At 42.0% G+C, this 25,653-nt stretch overlaps 1 protein-coding gene and 1 pseudogene across 2 annotated transcripts in view; one reads left to right on the forward strand and one right to left on the reverse strand.

Annotated features, from left to right (window-relative positions):
* Positions 1 to 19,075, forward strand: part of LOC139162171 (stimulated by retinoic acid gene 6 protein-like) — a 39,527-nt gene extending 20,452 nt beyond the window's left edge. For both annotated transcript variants that reach the window (XM_070742247.1, XM_070742248.1), the window contains 11 exons: positions 435 to 508; positions 2,305 to 2,416; positions 4,335 to 4,476; positions 8,303 to 8,378; positions 8,926 to 9,007; positions 13,650 to 13,698; positions 13,784 to 13,901; positions 15,785 to 15,904; positions 16,747 to 16,910; positions 17,063 to 17,212; positions 17,577 to 19,075. In XM_070742247.1, coding sequence (XP_070598348.1) covers positions 435 to 508; positions 2,305 to 2,416; positions 4,335 to 4,476; positions 8,303 to 8,378; positions 8,926 to 9,007; positions 13,650 to 13,698; positions 13,784 to 13,901; positions 15,785 to 15,904; positions 16,747 to 16,910; positions 17,063 to 17,212; positions 17,577 to 17,695 — 1,206 coding nt within the window. In that variant the 3' untranslated portion in view covers positions 17,696 to 19,075. The remainder of the gene's footprint in view (positions 1 to 434; positions 509 to 2,304; positions 2,417 to 4,334; positions 4,477 to 8,302; positions 8,379 to 8,925; positions 9,008 to 13,649; positions 13,699 to 13,783; positions 13,902 to 15,784; positions 15,905 to 16,746; positions 16,911 to 17,062; positions 17,213 to 17,576) is intronic.
* Positions 1 to 24,994, reverse strand: part of LOC139159540 (perilipin-3-like) — a 252,743-nt pseudogene extending 227,749 nt beyond the window's left edge.
* Positions 24,995 to 25,653: the final 659 nt, after the last annotated feature.

Genomic DNA, 25,653 nt, shown 5'->3' on the forward strand with positions numbered 1-25,653 from the left:
GCTATTGATATTCTGACTGCTGTTGTGATGTGCGTCACTCCCATAATCCAGTATTATCCATTCCAATATTAGATGACATTATGACATCCAGAAGCCTGTGAGTTCTTTAAAAGATCTCTGCCCTTGATTTCCATTCTGCCATCTTGGCTTTTGTTTTAAGGTCTACGTCAATGACACTTTCTTAAGGTCTCAGTTAAAAGCATAAGAAGTATATTAAGTCGATTGATATGTTCTGAATAACAATTAGACCAGGCACATTGCATTATCAGCAGTAGGTCTAGCCATGCTCTTTGTCCATTATATGCAATAGCAGAAATAAATTTAAGTTAATATTATGTGTCGGATTTTATTTTTTTAGTCCCTAAAAATAAACACAGACATATATGTTAGGTTTGTAATTCCTGGTTTGTAAAGACACTTTATTTACAATACAGGAGAAAGGTTTTGCAGAAGAATACCAGTTGCAGTATGTTCGGCGATTGCTGAGAACACCAGTTGCTGTGTTTGGGTGAGGAGGCATTTTTTTCTTTGATATATTTTGATAATTCTTTTTTTCAGGGTCAGGTACTAGGCCCATAATGCAAACCTATGGCATGCGTATCACAGGTGGCTTGTGGAGCCATATCAAAGGGCACATGAGGCATTGCCCTATGTCAGCTTCAGCGTACATGCATGCAGTAGCCAGCTGGTTTTTGGCCATGGGGAAGGTCGTTTTGCCCTCCAGAGGCTCCAGGGAAGCCTCAGAGTGTGAAAAACAGCACAATGAGCAAACCGGAAGTCCATTTTCCCAAATTTTCTGGTTTGCCTGTTTGGCCATTTTTTTCACCGTTCCAGGCTTCATGTGCAGGGATGGGGGGGGGGGGTTGTGCGCATGTGCAGAGACAGCGCACAGTGTGTGTATGCATGTGTTCTGGGGAGGGAATGGGTGTAGGCATGTGCAAGTGTGCTAGCACATGCACACAGACCCTTTTGGAAAGCGAACCAATCACTGTACTAGGCTAATACTGATATGAACAAAATATTAACATGCGCTCACATTCCATAAAAGGATAAGATTAGCTGTTGACAAAATGATATATCTTAATTAGTTTTGGGCGAACCGAACTCGCACAATTCGGGTCCATGCGGATTTTGCAGTGTTCAGCATGCCGAACACAAACCCGATTTTTTTTTAAACTTCGGGCAAAGTTTGGGGTCGCGTTCAGTGTTTGGTCGCCTCGGCTGGCCAGGAAGTGACGTTTCCGTGACGTCAAAGCCCCGCCCCCAGAATCCTATCATGGGGAGGCTGGGGGAGTGGGGGCAGGGGATTCCCCTCTGCCTGCCACCGCCCCCCACCAAGCCGCCAAGTTCCCCCCCGTTACCAGCCACCAAGTTCACACGAACCCGCCGAACCCAAATTTCATTGGGTTCGCCCAACACTAATCTTAATGCTTTGATTCTTGGTGACATTCTGGTGGAGAGAGAAATATTTTGACAATGTCGTTTATATGTAGTCCTCAATTTATTTATTTATTTATTTAATTGGATTTGTATGCCGCCCCTCTCTGAGGACTTCGACCAGTAAATGGGACTGGAATCATCATCACTGATTTATGTGGTTGTATAGCATGATACTATGTTATTGCATTGCTTAGCAGTAACAGTCCAGCACTCCCCATTGCCATCATTAAATGAGGATTGCAGGTTATTAAGTGAGTCCCAAATGGACCAAAATTAGACCAGCAGAAATTAAGTGGGGTGGCTTTTGGTGGAGGGTGAGTATGTAAGAATGGCCTGTGAAGGGGAAGATTGCTTACCAGACCAACCTGTAACCTTCCCTACCAGCTTCCTAATTGATTGTGAGAAGCTGGCAGGGAAGTTCACAAATGGAGATAACTGTGCAAAGTAGTTTGGGGAGTGGGGAAGAGCAATGATAACCCACATCCTATCATTACTTTTGATATCACTCATATATTCTTATTATCTACAATTCAGCCACATAGAGGGATATGGTTGTGAGCCGCCCCGAGTCTTCGGAGAGAGGTGGCATACAAATCTAATAAATAATAATAATAATAATAATAATAATAATAATAATAATTATTATTATTATTATTATTATTATTATTATCATTATTATTATTATTATAGGCCCTCACAATAAGGGTTCTCTTCATAGACGTAAGCAAAGTAATGACGAGAGTTTCAAATTTAGAAAAAGAAAGGAAATTGGCTTTTTTCTATCACATCAAAGCAGCTTTGGAGACTGATCTGATTTTCTTTTGTTTTGTTACTTAACTCCCTTATATTATTATCTATCAACAGGCATCCCCAGAAAAACTGGATTCAGAGAAAGTTATATCAATGGGACCCCTATTTTAAATTCCCCACCAGAATAATCAACACAGTTGTCGTTATGTTACTATGTCTTTACATGGTAAGGCAAGGGAGTGCATGCTGCTTTCAACAAGGAAGTCACTGCTGCTTTTGGTCCAATCAAATCACCTTTCAATTGAAATCATTCTGTAAATCAGCTGTTATTTGTAGTCTAAAAGAACAGACATTGATTATTGAGGCTAAGCCATAAAACAAGGATGGCAAACCTATGGCACACGTCCCACAGGTGGCACGCGGAACCATATCTGCTGGCATCCGAGCCATTGTCTTAGCTCAGCTCCAACGTGCATGTGTGTTCCGGCCAGCTGATTTTTGGCTCTCACAGAGGCCCTGGGAGGGGTTTTTTGGCTTCCAGAGAGCCTCTGGGGTGATGGGGAGGGCGTTTTTACCCTCCCTCAGCTCCAGGGAAGCCTTTGGAACCTGGGGAGGGTGAAACACGAGCCTACTGGGCCCACTAGAAGTTGGGAAACAGGCCGTTTCCAGCCTCCAGAGGGCCTCCAGGGGGACTGGGGAAGCTGTTTTTGCCCTCTCCGGGCATTGAATTATGGGTGTGGACACTCGCACAGGTGTGATAGCATGCGCCCATGTTATTTCGGCACCCAAGGAAAAAAAGGTTCGCCATCACTGCTATAATGCATGTTACGTTTTGCATGCTGAGCAAAATTCTAATATTTAGTTTATTCCAGATTGCTGATAATATAGGAATATAGGAACACTACACCAGTGATGGCGAACCTTTTTTGGTTCACGTGCCAAAAGGGTGTGTGTGCATGTTCTATCATGCGGGAAAACCCATTCCTTTCCCCCCCACATGCGCAGACACACCGCCGCGCTACCCCAGCATATGCACACAGCTCCCCCATCCCCACGCATGCACAAAGGCCTCACTGAAGTCTGGGACGGTAAAAAAACGACCAAACAGGCAAACTGGAAGTTTGGAAAAATGGACCTCCGGTCTGCCTGTTGTGCTGTTTTTTGCATTCTGGAGCCTTCAAAGAAGCTTCCTGAAGCCCCAGAGTGTGGAAAACAGCACGATGGGCAAACCAAAAGTCCATTTTCCAAACTGCCGGTCTGCCAGTTGGGCTGTTTTTCGCACTCCAAGGCTTCAGGAAGCTTCCCTGAAGCATCCAGAGTGCAAAAAGCACCACAACGGGCAAACCGCAAGTCTGTTTTCTGAACTTCCGGTTTGCCCATTGTGCTATTTTTCACACTCTGAGGCTTCAGGAAGCTTCCCTGAAGCCTCTGGAAGGAGAAATGGCCTTACCCAAGACCAAAAATCTGCTGGCTAGCGCAATGATGCACACTGGAGCTGGCATAGAGCCATAGGTTCTTCATCACAGTAGTATATTATTTATTTATTTATTTGTTGGATTTGTATGCCGCCCCTCTCCTCTTGTTCTTCTCAAGTGAAGTTATATATTATTCATATGAATTGTACCTATTTGGACTCAAGGGCTTAACTGGTTCCAGGAAAATTCAATGGAACCTGCACCAACACTGATGGGTCCAGAGTCTTAGGGGGCAGGCCCTAAGACCACCTTCAGGTGCTCTTGGAAACATGTATTTGAGACAAAAATGTTAGTACCAAAAATATATTTTTAAACTAGTGTTTATGGTATGTTAACAGCAAATAAAAATAAGCATTATAGTTGAAGATAGGATTAGACTTCAAGAAAAAGGTATGAACAAATGAACATCTTAATCACAAAGGAAATTCAATTTAAAATGATGATTGGTGAACCCAGACAAGAAGCTAACTTGCATGAGTTGCCCTGAGGAAATGCAAAATAAAATAAAGACTAATGACACTATATCAAATTACTCATTACTTTTAGAAGTCTGCAAGGGTTGGTTCCCTTTCTATAATCTGGAAAGTGCGGGGTGGAAGAGAGCTTAGATTTATTTATTTATTTGCCCCAGACTTTTTTATCCATTAATATCTTTCATTTCTCTCCCAGTTTATTATGTCAGAATATCTTGGAGCCAAAGTGATTTTGAGCTTGCTCAAAGCTATACCTACGTATTTCAGAAGAATGATACCAGGTTCTGAAAAGGCCTCATGGTTCAAAAATTTGGAAGAGTTTATTGTCATTGCTGAAGGTAAAGGCATAATATTTTGTGAATATATGGTTACTTTTCCATGAGTGGTATAGTGTACCAGTAGCATTGAAAAAGAGAATGACAACCTTCTAATAATGTTGTCCTTAAACAAAAACCTGATAGTAGTTGAAGAAAAACAACAACAACAGCCAGTGGCTCTTCTACACCCATTATTTTTTTCTCAATGGGAGGAGGAGCAGCTAGATTGGAAAATGGAACCTCAAATCTCTAAAATTGAACCTGAAGAAAAGGAACTTCCCCTTTGTGCCAATAACTTCTCAGGAGGAGATGTTATATTCTCCATTGGCCCTCTTTCCCAGAGGCTTCAGTTGACCATCAGGTACACTATGTTACACAATCATTATTTCTAAGTGTGTGTGTGTCTGTGTATAAAATGTGAATGTCATACAAATAAATAAATTCATAGTCCTGTGCTCTGGTTAGCAATAGACAGCTTCCCAAATATAAGGTAAATTCCTCTCCTAAAGTTTTCCCATCCAGATTTCCTACACTATTGGCATTTTCCTGTTGGAACATAGAGGATTATTTTTTTCAATATTCATGGTAGCAAGGAATGATTAAAATGTATATACATTATTTTAAGATGAATGGCAATTGTATTTAAAAGATTATGTGATGAAAGCAGGAAGATAGTAGAAGATGGAGATAATTACTTACTGGTACCAGAAATAGCTATATATATGTAAATAGTAAAATTGTAATTTATTATTAGAATGATAAGTATATAAGAACAAAAGAGAACATTTTAGTATGAAATATAAGCACATGTTTCTTTGCATAAAAAGGTTTGTCTCCAGAAATCTCTGACAAGAGAGGAGCAGGAGCTCCTATATACGTTGTATGTCTGTTGATATTTTGTTTTGTTTTGTTTTAATAAAATAAAAAAAAAGAAATAGAAAGCTCTAGGTGGATAGGTTCTGTGAGAAAACTATAATTGCCTACTACAGTGGTACCTCAAGATACGAACCCCTCGTCTTACGAACAACCCGTGATACGAACCCGGGGTTCAGAAAATTTTTGCCTCTTCTTACGAACATTTTTCGTCTTACGAACGCCAAACCCGAACTTCCGGGTTCGGCATTCCGGAGGCTGCTGGGAAGCCCCGCAGCCTGGCTGTCATCTTTTAAAACAGCCGGGGGGCTTCCCAGCAGCCTCCCGAAGCTGAACCCGGAAGTTCGGGTTTGGCGTTCGGCTTCGGGAGGCTGCTGGGAAGCCACCCGGCTGTTTTAAAAGGTGACAGCCGGGCTGCGGGGCTTCTCGGCGGCGGCGGCGGCAGATTGGTAAGACGGAAAACGTTCGGGAGGCCGCTTTGGGTTTTTGGCTGGGAGGGAAGGCAGGACGTCCGGCGCTGGGGAAGGGAGTCAGGAAGGTCCTCCTGCTCCCCCCTCAGTGAAAAACACAAAGACGGTCTGCCGCCGCATGACAGGCAGGGCGGAGCAGCATGGAGCAAACGGAGTCTGAAACCACCAGCGGCTTCAGCTTCCCATTGCTCCACGGGTGGCAGCAGACCGCCTTTGTATTTTTGGCTTGGGGGGGGGAAGCAGGAGGCGCAGGATCGGGCGGGCGGCAGGCGAGGCGTGACCGAGCGGGCCCGGCTCAGGCTAGGACGGGGCGGGCAGCGGCTGGGCGCGGCGGCGAGGGTGCGTCCGACTTGGGGCTGGCGGCGCCCGACGCAGCGGGGAACATCAGCGTGGGAGGCAGGAGAGGACCAGGCAACCGGAGCAGCGTCGCCGCTACTCCCGGCTTGGCTTCCCTCGCCGCCGCAGGCAACGTGCGTTGCGATCTTTCGGGCCGGCCAGGCTCAGCGGATCAAGCCGCGCCTCCCGGGCCTTCCGTCACTGAGCCTCGCCGGCCCGGAAAATCGCAGCCCGTGTTGCCTGCGGCGGCGAGGGAGGCCAAGCCGAGAGCAGCATCACCGCGGCTCCTGGCTCGGTTTCCCTCGCAGCCGCAGGCAACACGGGCTGCGATTTTCCGGGCCGGCGAGGCTCAGTGACGGAAGGCCCGGGAGGCGCGGCTTGATCCGGGAGGCGCAGCTTGATCCGCTAAGCCTGGCCGGCCCAGAAAATCGCAGCCTGTGTTGCCTGCGGCGGCGAGGGAAACCAAGCCAGGAGCCGCGGTGATGCCGCTCTCGGCTTGGCTTCCCTCGCCGCCACAAGCAACACGGGCTGCGATCTTTCGGGCCGGCCAGGCTCAGCGGATCAAGCCGCGCCTCCCGGGCCAGGCGGCTGCCTTCCGTCACTGAGCCTCGCCATCCCGGAAGATCGCATGTGTGGAAGAGGTCCGTGGGAGAACTGGGGGGACCCCAGCCCACGCCTGCTGCTTGCACTCCCGGAAAGACCCCAGCCCACACCTTCGGGAGCTTCCCAGCCGGGTCCCTTCCACGGGGCAGTGGCCACAGCTCCCCCCAGTTCTCCCACTGACCCTTTCCACACACGCACACCATCCCCAGCCTCCGCGCCCCCGGTTGGCTGTCATCTTCTAAACAAGCAAGAAGAGGAGGAGGAGCTGGGCGCCTGTGGTGGTGGAGGAAGGCGCCCAGCTCCTCCTCCTCTTCTTGCTTCTTTAGAAGATGACAGCCGGCCGGCGGCACAGAGAATGTGGCCCGGAGGCTGGGAGGGAGGCGGAATACAGGAGGAGGAGGAGGAGGGAGGCCAGGAGGGAGGGAGGAAATCAGAGAAGACGCACGTACAAACTTCCGCGTTCGGCTTCAGGAGACAGCTGGGAAGCGGCGCGGCTCTTTTAAAAGGTCGCAGCCGGCCTGGGGGGCTTCCCAGCACCCCCCCCGAACCCAGGTTCGGGGTTCGGGGGGGTGCTGGGAAGCCCCCCAGGCCGGCTGTCACCTTTTAAAACAGCCGCGCGGCTTCCCAGCATTCGCCGAAAGCCGTTTTTTTGCGGGGGGGGGGGTTTGGTTGCACGGATTAATTGACTTTACATTGTTTCCTATGGAAACAATGTTCCGTCTTACGAACCTTTCGTCTTACGAACCTCCTCCTTGCACCAATTAAGTTCGTATCATGAGGTATTACTGTATAACCTTTTCTTATTGTTCAGACTTTTCCTTATTCTAGAGATTGATTAGGGAATTTAAGGTTTAGAAAGTCACATGTTGTAGGGTAGACCAGGAATCACCAAACTGGGCAACATTAAGAATTGAGGACTTCAACTCCCAGAATTCAACAGCCACCCATGCTGTTAAAATTGAAGTTGGAGTTTGGAGGCTCCTGGTTTAGAGAAACCAGAAGACATACAAAAATATTTACAACAGCATTTACATTTTACATTTTATTTGTTAGATCAATATTCTGTCATTCTGTAAGGAGTACTTACCGTAGTTTTCTCTCCTTTTGACTTATTCCCTACACTGCAATCACGTGAGATAGATTGGACCAAGACATGACAGTTGGTCCACAGACACTAGTAAGTTTTGTTGCTGCGTATGGACTTGAATTTGAATGTGCCCAGACTTACTCCAATAGCTGACAAACCACATCTGACCAGCTAGAATTGTTCAGAATGTTGGATATTTAGATCTACTGTAAACCTGAGCATGATGAATATATCCCATATCTGTAAGTAGTTAATGAAAAACAAAACATTATAATGTTTCAAAATTACAAAAGATGCAGGCATTAATAAATTAATGAGTTTAACTATGTCCCAATGAAAAAAGAAACAGAGAAAATACATTAAATGATTTTTATAGGCTATTTGGTAATTTTTATTTTACCATGACTAGTCCTGACTGTGGTGAAAAGTATTTTGAGGGAATCGTCTCGGAATTAAGATTATGTCGTTTGTTTTATAGGACTTTGGATTGCTACTACAGTTCTTTCTTCTGTCACATGTGTTGGATACGTATTTAACATCTTAGTCCGCTACAGGTACAGATATAGAAATCTTGTGAAGATGTAATATTAATGCTGTGATTAGGTGACTGAAATATCTATGGTCTCATTGGCCTGGACACTGTTGCTAGGTTTTGTGGAAAGCCAAAATAGTACAATTTTTCACATAGTTTCCTCTCCATTTACAAAAAAATTAGCTGTACCAGCATAGCTAACAGTGGATATTGATGGATGTGGGGAAAAGCATTATGAAAACAGGAGGATTGTTCTACTTTTATTCAACAACCAAGTTCTATGCAAAGTGTTTCATAATTGAAATCTATTTGCTCAATTATGCATTTCCTCTTAATCAAGAAATTTAGAATACATTTTATTTCTCATATTAATACATTTCTCAATGACCAGCTGAAGAGTTAAAAAAATAAATATGCATCTTCTGCTTGGCACAAAATTCACATATGGGTTTTTTGATTAATTGTGTTTTTATAGATATAAATATATTTTATGGAAGTGTTTGTATATGTGTATACATATGTACATGTGTGCACCCATGCATTTATATTTATATTTCTTTCCCTCCTAGAAAACAAATGAAACTGTTGAGGATAGGCAAAAAGCACCTACTTGTGTCAGAATCTATGAAAGTGTCATCTTCTCAAAGTGTGGTGAGTTTTCAGCACTCAAAAAAAAACCCCTACTGATTGGGATTGTGAGATATAAGGCAAAGTAAAGTATAAATAATTATAATGATCTTTTATTTAGGTTAAATAAAATATGCATGGTAGAAAGCGAAAGTTTCTTACATAGTGCAACGAATGGTACCGTGTTTCCCCGATAGTAAGACCCCCCCGATTGTAAGACATATGGGGGGTTTCAGGGGGGTTGGCTAATATAAGCCATACCCCGAAAGTAAGACATATGTCTTACTTTCGGGGAAACACTGGGGTATTGCGGGGGGGGGGAGCCCGATGACCAGCGCCGTCCTTCGCCTCGCATTTCCGGGTTGGCGAGCCTGGATTGTTTTTCCTGCGAGCGAGAATTCTCCATCTTCCGCTGAAGGGGTTGTGGCGTTTCGGACCAGCGCCATCCTTCGCTTTGCCAAGCCGGGGAAGAGGCGGTGGCGGCGAGGCAAAGGACGGCGCTCCCCTCCACTCGGCTCGCTTCGGACCAGCGCCGTCCTTCGCCTTGCCGCGGCGCCACCGCCTCTTCCCCGGCTTGGCAAAGCGAAGGACGGCGCTGGTCCCCGCTAAGCCTTCTGCGCCTGACTCGGCGAGGCGAGAGGGAAAAAGGAGAAGCACAAGTGGATGCGGAGCGCCCGGGAGGCATTTATCCGTCCTTCGCTTTGACGGCGCTGGTCCGCCCGCTCGGCTCGCTTCGGACCAGCGCCGTCAAAGCGAAGGACGGATAAATGCCTCCCGGGCGGATAAATGCCTCCCGGGCGCTCCGCATCCACTTGCGCTTCTCCTTCTTTTCTCTCGCCTCGCCGAGTCAGGCGCAGAAGGCTTAGCGGGGACCAGCGCTGTCCTTCGCTTTGCCAAGCCGGGGAAGAGGCGGTGGCGCCGCGGCAAGGCGAAGGACGGCGCTGGTCCGAAGCAAGCCGAGCGGAGGGGAGCGCCGTCCTTCGCCTCGCCGCCACCGCCTCTTCCCCGGCTTGGCAAAGCGAAGGACGGCGCTGGTCCCCGCTAAGCCTTCTGCGCCTGACTCGGCGAGGCGAGAGGGAAGAAGGAGAAGCGCAAGTGGATGCGGAGCGCCCGGGAGGCATTTATCCGCCTGGGAGGCATTTATCCGTCCTTCGCTTTGACGGCGCTGGTCCGCCCGCTCGGCTCGCTTCGGACCAGTGCCGTCAAAGCGAAGGACGGATAAATGCCTCCTGGGCGGATAAATGCCTCCCGGGCGCTCCGCTTCCACTTGCGCTTCTCATTCTTCCCTCTCGCCTCGCCGAGTCAGGCGCAGAAGGCTTAGCGGGGCTCCCCGGGCAAAGGCCGGGGCGCGGCGGCGGGCAAGGCGCGTAAAAAAAACCCGGGCAAGAAGAGCCCTCCGGGAACGGCAACCTTCACCCTGTCAATTTGGTGAGTGGAGGCGGGAAACGGCAGGGGGGGGGGTCTGAAAGGACATGCGCGCCGTGACGCTCGCACCTGGCTCCGCGCCTTCCCGGCGCCCGTAGTTCCCTTCACTTCCTTTGCCTCGCGTCCCCCCGCCCCCCCAATCGTCCGGCCCGTAAAGCGGTACGGGGCTGGGGCTGGGTGGACGCCTAACGCCGCCCGCCCGGAGGAGAAGAGGCCTCGCCCGGGCCAAAGCCCGAAGACGAGCCGGCCCCGGTGCCCAGGACAATATAAGACATACCCCCAAAGTAAGACACAGTGGGGCTTTTGGGGGTAAAAAGATAGTAAGACACTGCCTTACTATCGGGGAAACACGGTATATTTAAAATGTAATTGATACGGATTATTATTATTATTGTTGTTGTTTTTATTATTATTTATTATTATTATTATTATTTATTATTATTATTATTATTATTTTATTATTATTATTATTATTATTATTATTATTATTATTATTATTTATTAGATTTGTATGCCGCCCCTCTCCGTAGACTCATATAATTATGATTATAATTTATGACCTGCATAAAAAGATATGAGAAATATTCTTTTTAAAATCAATCAATAAACTTAAAAAAAGAAAAGAAAGCGAAAGTATTCTTTGACATTAGACAAAAATGTGGTGGCGTCTGCAAAGCACAACACTAGTTTTTATTTTGAAATGGGGTCATAAGTAGTTTTGGGTGGAGAGCAGGAGTCATAATTTTCAACATTTGTTAAATGGCCTATAGTGCCTCAAGAATTACCCGTAATTTATGTTTATTTTTGTTACTATTCCTATTATTACTGATTATTGCAAAGTCAGCCAGATGTTCAGACTGGATTTGGCATTTTTGTGTACCTATTGAGTCCTTACCAAGGACCTGGGATAGGCAAATCTGAATGTTTGACGGTGTTACAGATGTTGCTGCAGGATGGAAGCCGTTCCAAGTAAAAATGCCTTCTGCAATTGACTGATAGCAAATTTGTCAATGCCTAAGGTGTTCAGATGGTGCTCCAGTTATTTTGGGATTGCACCCAAGGTTGCTATTACTATTGATACTGTCCTTGCTTGTCCTTGCCATAGTGCTTCCATTTCTATTTGTAGGTCTATTTTTTTATCTTCTCCAGTTCTTTTTTTCTTCTTCTGCTGTCTCCAGACACTGCCACATCCACTATCCAGACTTTTTTGTCTTTCTTATCGACAATTGTTAAGTCCAGACTGTTATGTGGCAGATGCCTGTCTGCCTCAATTCTGAAGTAGCAGAGCAATTTAACTTCTTCATTTTCTATAACTTTTTCTATTTTATGGTCCCACCAGCTCTTGCTTACAATAGAATAGAATAGAATAGAATTTTATTGGCCAAGTGTGATTGGACACACAAGGAATTTGTCTTGGTGCATATGCTCTCAACGTACATAAAATAAAATATACATTTGTCAAGAATCATGTGATACAACACTTAATGATTGTCATAGGGGTCAAATAAGCAATGAAGAAGCAATATTAATAAAAATCTTAGGATATACGCAACAAGTTACAGTCATACAGTCAACATGGGAGGAAATGGGTGATAGGAATAATGAGAAAAACTAGTAGAATAGAAGTGCAGATTTAGTAGAAAGTCTGACAGTTTTGAGGGAATTATTTGTTTAGTAGAGTGATGGCGTTCGGGGAAAAACTGTTCTTGTGTCTAGTTGTCTTGGTGTGCAGTACTCTGTAGCGACGTTTTGAGGGTAGGAGTTGAAACAATTTGTGTCCAGGATGCGAGGGGTCAGTAAATATTTTACCCGCCCTCTTTTTGGCTCGTGCAGTATACAGGTCCTCAATGGAAGGCAGATTGGCAGCAATTGTTTTTTCTGCAATTCTGATTATCCTCTGAAGTCTGTGTCGGTCCTGTTGGGTTGCAGCACCAAACCAGACAGTTATAGAGGTGCAGATGACAGACTCAATGATTCCTCTGTAGAACTGAATCAGCAGCTCCTTGGGCAGTTTGAGCTTCCTGAGCTGGCGCAGAAAGAACATTCTTTGTTGTGCTTTTTTGATGATGTTTTTGATGTTAGGTGACCATTTTAGGTCTTGAGATATGATAGAACCTAGAAATTTGAAGGTCTCTACTGTTGATACTGTGTTGTCTAGTATTGTGAGAGGTGGAAGGGTGGAAGGGTTTCTCTTAAAGTCTACCACCATTTCTACGGTTTTGAGTGTGTTCAGTTCTAGATTGTTCTGGTCATACCACAAGGATAGTTGTTCAACTTCCCGTCTGTATGCGGATTCATCATTGTCTCGAATGAGTCCGATCACTGTTGTATCATCTGCAAACTTCAGTAGTTTAACAGATGGATCGTATGAGATGCAGATGCAAATTATATTTCTTGCAGATCTTCCAATGCACCATTGTTGCTACTTTGTCATGCTGGTGCTGGTAGTCAGTGTGATCTTCTTGCAGCAGCTTACCAGGTGGTCCACTGTTTCTTTAGCTTCTTTGCATAGGCGGCTCTTACTGTCTGTTGCTATCTTCTCAATATTGGCTTTGTATGCATTTGTCCTTAAGGTTTGGTCTTGTGCTGCCAGAATTTATCTCTTGGTCTCTTTCTTTAACTGTTCTGCTCTTAGTCATTGCCATTATTATACTTACCTCTTCTATTCATTCAACATGAAACTCAGTCAACTGAACATTTAAAAACGTATAACAAATATAATTGACTGGCGCTGATGATTGATACCGGTTGCTACCAGCATCCTAGTATCAACCAAGTATCTTCTTAAAATGTATGATGTTCCAATGATGATGATGGTTAATCTACAGTTCAATTCACACTGTATGACTGATGGAAATTTAATAATTGAAGTGCATCCAAGGACTTAAGAATTATTAAGGTAGCATTTAACCATGCAGTTTCAAAGAGGATGATGTATTATTCTTATAATATTATAAGAGGCAAACCATGCACTGGCTGAATATGTAAAACATACCTAGAACAAGCATTGATGGAGTTAAAAAATGGAACTTACCTAATGAATGGTTCAACATCTTATTTTCTTCCCCTCAATCTGTTTTACGGCATTATGCTGACAGAATTGCCTTCTATACTTACACAGATATACTGTAGTTCTGTAGTTATATAAATATACCACTTAGATTTCCTTGGAATATTGTGTATTTTGTTTGCATGTTTGTGAATTCCTAACTGATCTCTCCTATCCTTTTTACCCCAACAGGTAGCAGTCTCAAAATTCATCTCTTTCCAGGTTGCATACATAATGTGGGGTATGTGAACAGCTGTCTTAAAAGGGTTGGAATAAATTATAGGCAACTTCTAATTCTCCCCTTTTGTATTTTTTTCTTTTTTTAGGATACCTAATCATGCATTTGGTGCAGTGGGCATTTGGAATGATATTTACATACATTGTGATTGTACCCATGAAACATGGCAAGTGGATGGAGCTTTTAAACAGATGGGGAACTGTGATGTAAGTGCCTGCAGTCACAATAACAGTTTGGTCTTCCTGCCTTTCAAAATATACCAAACTGCAAATGTGAGCATTATTCACATGATCAGCCCATGTTAAACAGTATCAAAACTTAAAAGATAATTTGGCTGGGTGGGATTAGATAATTTTGAGCAGTTACTCCATCGTCCACCTCATTGGCTGGATAACAAAGAAAGGATTTGTACATCCTCAAAAAATATTTACATAGTAGGTGATTTTTCCTTGTTCTGCTGCTCTGATCAATGTTCCCTCTAATTTTTTTTCGGGGTGGGCGGAAAAGTATAGTATCTGAGCGGCATAGAAGTACAAATAAATAAATAAATAAATAAATTTAAAAATCCCTTCTTTGTTATTAAAAGAAATTAATAATAAAACAAAACCAAACTCTATTACTATTAAAATTAAAACAACCAGCAAATCCAAAAACATAACTATTAATAAAAACAGGTGAGGGCTGGGGGGGTTTTCCTCTGTTATTATTTAAATGCTTTTACCATATGCTTTAAATCAAGAGTCACTTCTCTCTCTGTTTCTCTCTCTTTCCTGTCATTCTCTGCCTCAATCATTTTCTCATTTCTCTTTTTTTCTCCCCTTTATTCTATCATTTCTCTCTCTCTCTCTTCCTTCCACTCCTCTCTCTCTCTTGCTTTCTTCCTCTCTCACTCTCTCTCTTCCTTCCTATCTTCTCTCTCTCTCTCCCTTTCTTTCCTTCTCTCTTCCTTCCACTTTTTTCTCTTTCCCTCTCTCTTTCCCTTTCTTCCCCTCTTCCCCTCCCTCTCTTTCTCCCTCTCTCCCTTTATATTTATCTCTTCCTTCCTTCCTTCCTCTCTTCCTCCCTTTCTCTCTCCCCCTCTCATTCACTTTTCTCTCCCTTCCTTCCCTCCCTCCCTCCTTCTTTCCTCTCCACTTCTGTTTCCCCCCCCCTCTTTCCCTCCTTTCTCTCCACATCTCCGGCAATCAGCCGGCTTTGCTGACTGGCACAAGGCTCAAGCCAGCTGCCCGGGAAAGCCCTGTGCCAGCCAGGAAAGCTGGCTTTCAGGGAAAGCAGCACGCTTTTCAAATGTGCTGCTTTCCTGCAACTCTTTCCTGGGCAGGGGGGGGAGGAGGCCACTCCTCTCCCCCAGGAAAGAGGTGCAGGAAAGCAGCACGTGTAAAAGGCGTGCTGCTTTCCCTGAAAGCCGGCTTTCCTGGCCGGCACAGGGCTTTCCCGCCGCTCCCCCCCGAAAACACAACAGAGGTCCAGGATGACAGGCAGGGTGAAACATCGTGGAGCAACGGGAGGCTCAAGCAGGCAGCCTCCGTGCTTTTCTTTTGGCGTAAGAGGAGGAGAGGGGGCGGATTGAGCGGGCAGGCGGGGGGCCTTCTACTGCCGGCGCCTCCCCGTCCCTCCCCCGCAAGCTGGCAGGGGGATGGGGAGTGCGCGCCCGTGGAAAAGGGTGTGCGGGGGGGGGGGTGTTTTGGGGCGCGCACGTGCTCACGCGCGCAGCTTACAGGGAACACTGGCTCCGATTGCAGAAATATTCCTAGTCAGAAATGAGATTTCATATCTTTTTGATGTACTAATATTTGTCTGTTTCATAGGAATGAATAATACAAACGACCCCAAAACCTGTGCCTTCATATGTAGTTCTGTACTATGTTCATAGGATTCCACCTTTAATTTTTTTTATACTTTTGAATTTGGAAATTGTATAGAGTTGATTACCAAGGAATTCATAATAATGAACATAATATTTTTTTTATCCCAGATTAAGAGGATGGTACCATTTCAATATTATTCCTTTCAATATTATTTGTATATTTTTGATTGAGTTGCTTGGTTATAAAATATAATGTTCTTTTCTTTGTTTTCTATCTCTCAGCCTGACATTTGTCATTGTCCTAGTGATCAAGAAAATACAGGTATTTGTAGGTGGCAGGTTCTTTCTCCAGCCAAAAATGTTACCGAGTGATAGCGAAAAACCTTTGGCACTTGATAACAGGTCAGTGCTAAGAAGTGATTCTGTGAATATAATTTTTCCATTGCAAGGCACCTGGATTTGATATGCTTCCAGATAAACGTATTTTAGCAGTGTCTGCTGGAAGATGCTGTATAGTTTTGCAGGTGTTCTTACCTTATTTTTAAAATGATCATTCAGAAACAGATGTGAAATAACAAAGGGATGTGAAAAGGATTCTTATTTGCACAAATAAAAACCTTATTTGGAAGTAATTACTCAGGGAAGTAATTACTCAGGGAAGCTAATCTAATTCAGCTTCTAATTTTGCCATTTTATTAGTCACTATGAGATTTTCTTGGTGGGAAAAATTTAAAGGAAAAATGGGGAAAAATTAAGTAAAAAAATACGGTTTCAGAAGAATTATGTGGTATTTGTATTATGCTTTTTCATGTTCCTTTCTTTTATCCTACTCTTGATTGGTTTACTTTATTCTACTGAAAAAATATTTTAATATTGTGCAAATGTTGCAATTTATCACTTCAATTCAATAAAATTTATTTATGTGTTTGCATTATATCTTGGTACAACAGTTTGTATCTCATCAACTACGATTGATGGGACTTTTAAATAAACCTTATTCATCTTCTCATGGGCTCAGTAAAGTATTGTAACTTTTTGCAAATCCAACTTATTGTGCTTCCTCAACTGAGTGCTAGGAAGAACTATTAAATTTTATTTTTTGGTAAAAGCCCATTGGGGGAATGTATTTGCCTTCAAATTCTAACACAGCACATGACTGAATTCAAAAACAAAATTGTCTGTTTCTGCCATCATAGTTGGAGTGTAACCATGAGACTTCTCAATGATAGCCTCTTGTTTTGCAGGAGAGTCTTCGTAAACTTCAGTTATTTTTTATTCTTCCATTCGGTGGTCATGGGGATAGGTTCCTGTCTGTTAAGACTGTTGCGTAGTGTCATTCTTGGTGCCTGGCTGGTTGCACGAATAGATAGACCAGTAATGCCAAAAGGTTTTGAACAATGTGATGCAGGTGAGCATTTGAGGCACCTTACTTTTATATAACGAACTTGATTTTCCACTCAGTAGCATCTTTATTTCAAGCCTTGGATGGAGTGGGTGGGATGGGAGAACAAGAAGCTGCATTTAACATGCAAAAAAGAAATACTCATGATTTCCCTGCAGGATACACAGTTTGGGTTGGAATGCTTTTCCTGGACCACTATCACACAAATCCCATCCTTGTGTGCTTCTGCCAAACCCTTTGCGACAAAATCAAACAGAAAACCCTGTCTGTCGATTCAAACTCCTCTGTGTGCAAGCCATTGGAAATAGGTAAGCTTAAGTCACAAGCCCTATGGCCTGTTGGGATGTTAAGCTATATGTAAGATACAGGGGAAGTTAAAATAGAATCTTTACTTCTGGGAAAGAAACTCTGAACATTGCAGATTGTTTTCATTTAGAGAACTCTTTAAGGTGGGTTCCATAACTAAACATTTCCATTTTGGGAATGTTAATTTTATTTATTGATAATCTTGCCCTTTCAATCTTACAAATAACTCAAGATGGCAAACACTGTCCAATCCATGGTCCTCTTCTGATTTTCCCCACAACAACCCCCCTCTGAGGTGGGTTGGGCTGGGAGAGAATGACTGGTCTGATAAACATGGCAAAAGTTAATACTGGTTTCTTATTTTAGTTCCCAGAGTGTCTTGCAAAGCCCGGACAAGATGGTTCCTGTTGTATACCCTTCTGAATAACCCTAGTATCCAAAAAATCCGGAAGCTTAAACCTCTGTCTTATTCTTTGGATGGATAAAATATTTTTACTTTTTGACAATGTGTGCTAAATATGCTAAGAGCATATACCGTATTTTTTGAAGTACAAGATCCACCTTTTTCCTTCCTAAAAGGGCTGATAATTTGAATGCACTTTATACTCTGAATGTAGTGCTTTTCCCCCACAGCCTTAACTAGCTGCTAACAGTCTTCCCAGCTTTTACTTTGCAGGCTCTTTCATTGTTTCTCTCTGCGAAGAATGTTTTCCAAGCCCTAAGTCTTTGCAGGAGTTTTTTCATTGCTCTAATTTGCTCTGAATAAGTTTCTTCCAGCCCTAACTAGATGCTAATGATGCTCCAAGCTCTTACCAGCTTGCAAGCTCTTTCATTGTTACTCTCTGCTAAGAATGTTTTCCAAGCCTTAAGTCTTTGCAGGGTTTTTTCCCCATTGGTCTAAGTTGCTCCAAATGTTTCTTTCCAGCCCTAACCAGGTGCTAATGACGTTCCCAGCTCTTACTGGCTTGCAAATTCTTTCATTACTCTCTCCAAATAAGGTTTTGGTTTTTTGGGGGGGTTGGTGGGTTGGTAAGGTTTTTTAAAATAAGGTTTTTTTAAAAAGCCCTAACCAGGGGATAAAATAATGTGCTGAAGCTGACCAGACTGAGGACGCTAGCCAGATGAATATCTGGTAAGCAGATTCTTTTCCCTATTTTCCTCCCCAAAAACTAAGGTGCACTTTATACTCTGATGCGGTAGTGGCCTCTGTGGTTTGCAACAATTTAGTATTTGTTGTGATCAAGAGGGACTTGCTGACATATTCTTTTTTTAAAAAAATTTTTTAATTGAATATAAACATTTTAAAAAACCATTAAAAAGACAGACAACACATTAAAACAAACAAACAAAACAAAAACAAAAAAAATAAATTAGTCCTTGTTCGGTAAATTGTGTTGATGTCATATTTCCATGTGAGTACATGTAAGTTAAACTGTATTCTTTCTACAGTTTTCAATTTCCAATCTGTTTAACTATTAATATCACCTCTTATCATATACATAACATATATTTTTATATAACTTTGTTTATACATTCATTTTCCAATTTATAGCATTTGTTTTTCCCCATGTTTAAACCTGCAACTATATACACTCTGATTTCTTTTTCTCTATCCATTGTTAAAACATGTCCCAAACCTCATAAAATCCTAAATCCTCTTTGTCATTTAGTTCATATGTTAGTTTATCTAATTCTGCACATTCTAATATTTTCCTAATAATAAATTTATCATTTGGTACCCCATCCTATTTCCTGTGTTGTGCCAACATTATTCTTGTTGCTACTAATATATGTAGAATGATGTATTGATATTTTCTTTCCATTTTTCCATTGAATACATCTAATAAAAAATGTTTCCAGCTTCATGTTTATTTTGTGTTGTGTTATTTCTTTCAACCATTTGTGAATTTTGTTCCAAATTTTTAAAATTATAGTGCGAGTCCACCACATATGGTAATAGGTTCCATCACTTTGATGGCATTTCCAACATTTACCCTTGATATTTTTATACATTATTGTCAATCTCGCCAGTGGAAGGTGCCACCTGTAAAACATTTTATATTTGTGTTCTTTATATGTGATTGCTCCTAGCTTTCTATTGTCTTGCAGATATTTTAATTTAACCCTTGATTTTTTTCCCGTCCAAATGAATTTCAATATCATTTTATTTAAACTTTGAAAATGTTTTTTATCTAATTTTATTGGGATCGTTTGGAATAAATATATCAATTTGAGGAGAATTGTGATGGTTGAAATTTTTCCTAATAGTGAAATGGTAATTTGTTCCAATTTTCTAAATCTTTTACTTAATATGATATAATTATCATTTTTAATTGTTGAACATCTTGCCAATACTACTGTTCCCAAATATTTAGGGTTTTTTTTACTACTTGGATTTCCAATTTCTTCTCTAATTCTTGATTCTGTTCCTTGGACATATTCTTGGTTATCATTTTGGTTTTGTTATTATTTATTAATTTTTTATTTTATTTTATTTATTATTTATTATTAATTTTTAGACCTGCCACCTTCCCAAATTCATTTATTTCTTCCAAAAGTTCCATTTCAGTTTCTAATGGGTTTTCTATTATACACACTACATCATCTGTAATGCTTGCAGCTTATATTCTTCTTTCTTAATTTTGAGACCTTGAGAATTTGTTGTAGCAAAATTTCCAAAGTAAGTATAAAAAGCAAGAGGGACAATGGGCATTCCTGTCTCACTCCCTTTTGTATATCAAATTGTTTTGTTAACTCCACATTTACGATTGTTTTAGCTGTTTGTTTTGAATATAATACTTCAATCATTTCCAGATATTTAGGGCTGAAATTCATCATTTTTAATTTACTAATTAAAAATCCCAATTCAAATTATCAAATGCCTTTTGGGCATCGAGGAACATGAATGCTACTAATATCCCTAAATTTACTTCAAAATATTCCAATGCATCTAGTATTATTCTGATATTATTTTTAATGTGTCTGTTTGTCAGGAAGCCATTTTGATCCGAGTATATATATTTGTTAGCTATATTTTTAAGTCTTTCTGCCATTATGGTTGCAAATATTTTATACAGCGTGTCTAGCGAACTTGGGAAATCATGGAATTATCAGGGAACTCAGCGGTTAGGGAAATATCATGGAATTATCGGGGAATTTGTGAAAAAACCATAATAAATCAGGGGGAAAAACAATGTTTAAAAGTTAGGGAAAAATCATGTTTAAAAAAACCAGATCACGTTGCCTGGCAGAGTCAAGCAAAAATGAGCATAACTGTGGCAACAACTTGCTTCCTCAGCTACCGATATTTCTCCATGGCTTAGCCATTTGGTTTGATGTCATCTATGAGTGTGCCTTAACTAGATCACAAGTTACAGGGAAATGTCAGGGAAATATCAGGGAATTTCAGAATGCTTTATTCCTGTACACCCTGTTTATAGTCCACGTTGAGTAATGAGATCGGTCTGAAATTTTGTATTTTTTGTATTTTTCTGTTTTATCTTTTGGAATTAACATAATCATTGATTCTGCTCATGTTTTGGGGATTAGTTCCTTATTCAATACCTCAACCGCAACTTTTAAAATGGGTTATTGGTTCTTTATATAGTTCTGCTATAATGTCATTCAGCCATGGTGTTTTATTATTTTTTTGTTTTTGTATTACTCTCTCTAATTCAATTACTATTATTTCCTTATCAAGTATATTTTGGTTTACCTTTGAATATCATCCTTTTTGGCTTCCTTCTTTTTATATAACTCCATGTAGTATTTAAATACTATATCTTTTTTTTCTTCCTATGTTACTTTTATATGCCCTGTATCATCTTCCAGTTGATTTATGAATTTTTCCTCTTTTTCTTTTCTTAATTTGTATGCCAGCTACCTACCTGGCTTATTAGCGTATTCAAAGTAATTTTGTTTTAGTCTTTTAATTTTTTGTACTATTTTTTCTTGTATTATTAGATTAATTTTATAGAAATATAGAAGATTAGACCTCATGGTCCATCTTCCCCTTTTTTGTAAACAAATTTTCTTTTCAAAAGTATACCCAATTCAATGTTCCAGAAAGCGCTCTCCGAGCGTTTCCGGAACGCCCGCCCCACCTCTCCTGCAGCCCCTTTGCTGACAGCCCGAGACAAAAGCGCTCCCAGTGAAGGGGCTGCGAGAGGGGCGGGATGGTCATTGTGGAAGCGCTCAGAGAAAGCGTTCTCAACGAAGTGGTTGCAAGAGCGCTTTCTCTGAGTGCGGAATCCCGGCGGGGGCTATAATCAAATGGGAAATCCCAGCGGTGACAGTCACAAGGCAGGGAAATCCCTGCGGCAGTGAGAGAGCGCACGCGCAGTAAAAGCGCACATGCTCCCAGGATCTGGTTCATAAAACGAAAATGGTTCTTAAGACAAGGCAAACAAATCATAAACCCTGGGTTCGTATCATGAAAAGTTCGTACGAAGGGGCGTTCGTAAGACGAGGTATCACTGTATTGAGGTATTATAGGATTCTTGAGGATTTTGTTTCCCCCATGTTAATTCTCACGAGTCACGATTGCGTTTTGGTAATGAAGGCTAATTCTGCCACAACAGAGAAATGATGTTTAGGTGAAATGCCACAAAAATCAAAACCAATCAAAGATCATGGATTGCACCACTGAAATTAGGGATTCTGCATTATTCTGTATTCCTATAAGTACGTGGATTTGAGGAGCATGAATTTCCTTCAAACTTAATGATAGTGCACCATAATTATGTCTGAATCTAATATTTTGCTTCTTACTCCTGCTACCCCTTCAGTAACTAAAAGATTAGGGGGAAAGTCTGAATGTTCTGAGAAGCTGATTAATTCTTAATCTTATCCCATGTTTGGTGCTGGTCAGTTTCTATGGAAACATAAGATTCTTCTTGTTTATTTTTAAATTCAACTTTTGTCCAGCAGACCAAGAACTATTTATTCAGTCCTTAAATTGCCCTTCAAGGAGTGCACTAGACCTAATTCTTTATATCCCATAGGTAAACAATCAGTTCTATTTAGATAACCTAGAGGTTATCAAAAGTCTCTTTGCATCTTCTTTACAGATTCAATCTTCTAGCATAACTCAGGGAACCCTTTAATTACATAGCTTCCTTATTTTCATATTTGGGTCTCCAGTAGACATAGAGTAGCTAAAATTAATCCAATAGATATTTTCACAGTCCTTCATATATATATCCGCAGACTTGTAATTTTCCTTTTGTCAGCAAGTGACAATTTCAACTTAAATTTCCTAAAGCAGAATATGTTTTGTAGGTAAATAATTCCAGGATTTTAAAATGCTTTCCCAGTACCACGTTTTCTGTATATTTTAAATTTTATTATTTTCTCTATTGCGCCTTTCACTCCTGGTCTGGTGTTCTCTCTGAATGCTTAGACGCCGCTTTAACAAATAATTCTGAGCCAATATTCAACTCTCTTTACCCAAAGAAAGATGACCAACCCAAGAGGAAAGATTAAAGAGGATCAGGAAACAAAATGTCTACTTCTATTATTGTATTCTTGGGAAAATCCAAGATGAATTTTCCTCAATTCAATTAATTCAATTCAATTCAAATTTTATTTATAGGTTTCAAAAGAGAAGCATTCTTGATGTCACTTTGGAGCAAAGGTGACACATGAAGTAAATAGGGAACAAAGGTGAAAGATCCGAACTCCATGTTGTTAGAGAAGAATACTTTTACTGAAAGTACCAAGGCAAGCGGCCATGGGAGGCATGGGAAGATCATGTGGAAGATTGCCAAGCATGGCAGGTCTGTGGGGAAGGGACCCCCACTTACCTCCAACTCCGAATGTAGCTATTAACTGTTGGATGGCCCTGGCATCATCTTTGTCTCCGACACAGAGCAATTATCATAGCCTTCCCCAGCTTCCCCCAGACTTCAAGACTGGCCCATGTTCCTCCCAAACCTTTTCTGTCCCAATCTGCCCACCAGCTCCATAGGCCCCTGGTGGGCCATCGCCCACATGTGGGTAATGAAAGAGTTAAGGGCAAAGATTAAGGGAAGAATTCAGTGGTACCCATTGCTTTGGTACTCTAAAGCACTTGTTTCTCTTGTTCAAGGGTTAATCCAGGCCTGGAGAATTGGTACCTTAATTAGTCCCATTTAAGTCCCTGAATGGTAGGATCTTAGCTACCTTTTCTTAGAACAGGACATCCTAACCACGGCAACTTCAAGACACACATGGACTTCAACTCCCGGAATTCACCTGCCATGGAAACACCACATATGAGCACATTGCAATGGTTGGTTGCCTAAACAAAAAGAAAATAGCTTGAACTGACTGACAGTTGATCTAATATAGAAGCTTAATATTATTGGCTTTCACCAAAAAGAAGGCTGGGTCTTATTTTCTTTTGACCCCTGAAAAAATGGCTAGGCCTTCTTTTCATAGGGTTTTAATTATTGACTGTGGTGCCCAGAAGAAGCCTGCTACTGGCCCACTTCTTCTGCAGCTACTTGCCGCCATTCGCCCGCATTGACCTGGCCTCCGTTTTGCCTTCAGATGAGTAGAACCGATTAATGGCAGATCAGCAAACCTTTGGACAGCACACTAAGAAATAAGATACCATAGAGCAGGGGTAGGCAAAGTTGGCTCTTCTATTACTTGTGGACTCCAACTCCCAGAATTCCTGAGCCGAGCATGCTAGCTCAGGAATTCTGGGAGTTGAAGTCCATATGTCATAGAAGAGCCAACTTTGCCTATCCCTGCCATAGAGTCACTGTATTGCTGGATCTCAGAAGAGCTTAGATTGCAGAACTGCAGTTAGATCATGTTTTCGTGAAAGGTACAGTTATCAAAGAAGCTGTGATTCATACTGGTATGTAAAACTGAATAAACAGTAAACTGATACTGCTGAACTCTAATTTGTTACTGTTTCTTTCTTAGCACATTACTGTGAGCTTAAAAACAGCACAATGTAAGAATGTATTTAAGGAGAACAAAAGCTTTCCTCAGCATTTTCTTAAGTTCTTTGATTTTTTTACTGCAATTAAAATAGGAGCCTGTGGGCCTGCAGCTCTCTGAAAATAAGGTCACATACAATTTGACCCTTAAATGGTATCCTTAGTTCTTCAGTATTGTCCACTTACCTGGCGATCATCTATAATTCTTAAAGGCATTAACTCTGCTCCAGGAGAAGACATGATGATAATAATGAGAACAAGCAGCCAGCACTACAGAGAGACAAGATCCAATTCAGTTACCATACATTCAATTACATTACAGACAATTATAGCAGCTTTTGCAGAAGGAGGAAGGCCAGTTAAATAAACAAAAAAAACCTACCCTATAAGCAGTGTTTATTCCAAGTTTGATCTATTTACTCCACAAGGACATCTGGAGATCACAGAGCAGGCTTTAGTGGTGAAGTCAAAAAGATTCCTTCTATTATGGAGAATATCTGATTCCATACATTTAGCTTACAGTAATGTGATTTGTTTTGCTTTGGGCTGCTTTCTTGCACTTTTTGGCAACTAGCTATCCATGGTTTGTATAAATTATTCAGGTTTTGATTCTGAACTTACGATTTACAAATTAATAGTTCAGGGGTTTTTGAGAAAAGCTCGCTATCATTTATGGCAGGGGTATCCAAACCTGGCAAACTTAAGTCTTGTGAGCTGAAGTCCACAAGTCTTAAAGTTGCCAGATTTGGAGAGCCCTGATGTATAGAAAAGAAAGAAAAAACAGTGTCACTTTCGGGACGATCCATTTCTAAGACTTACCTCTTCAACAAAACAAATACAGTGATACCTCATCTTACAAACACCTTGTCATACAAACTTTTTGAGATACAAACCCAGGGTTTAAGATTTTTTTTGCCTCTTCTTACAAACTATTTTCACCTTACAAACCCACCACCGCCGCTGGGATTCCCCTCCTCCGGACTTCCGTTGCCAGCGAAGCACCCGTTTTTGCTCTGCTGGGATTCCCCTGAGGCTCCCCTCCATGGGAAACCCCACCTCCGGACTTCCGTGTTTTTGTGATGCTTCAAGGGAATCCCAGCAGCGTAAAAACAGGCGCTTCGCTGGCAACAGAAGTCTGGAGGTGGGGTTTCCCAGCGAGGGGAGCCTTAGTGAAATTGCAGCATTGCAAAAACACAGAGGTCCGGAGGTGGGGTTTCAAGGACTTTGGTGCTTTTGTGATGCTGCGATTTCACTGATGTTCCCTTCGCTGGGAAACCCCATGTCCAGACTTCCGTTGCCAGCGAAGCGCTTGTTTTTGCGCTGCTGGGATTCCGCTGCTGGGATTTCCCTGCAGCATCACAAAAACACGGAAGTCTGGAGGTGGGGTTTCCCATGGAGGGGAGCCTCAGGGGAATCTCAGCAGTGCAAAAATGGGCACTTCGGCTGGCAAAAGGGGTGAATTTTAGGCTTTCACGCATTAATCACTTTTCCATTGATTCCTATGGGAAACA

The sequence above is a fragment of the Erythrolamprus reginae genome, chromosome 2, assembly GCF_031021105.1.
Source record: "Erythrolamprus reginae isolate rEryReg1 chromosome 2, rEryReg1.hap1, whole genome shotgun sequence".
Lineage (NCBI taxonomy): Eukaryota > Metazoa > Chordata > Lepidosauria > Squamata > Dipsadidae > Erythrolamprus > Erythrolamprus reginae.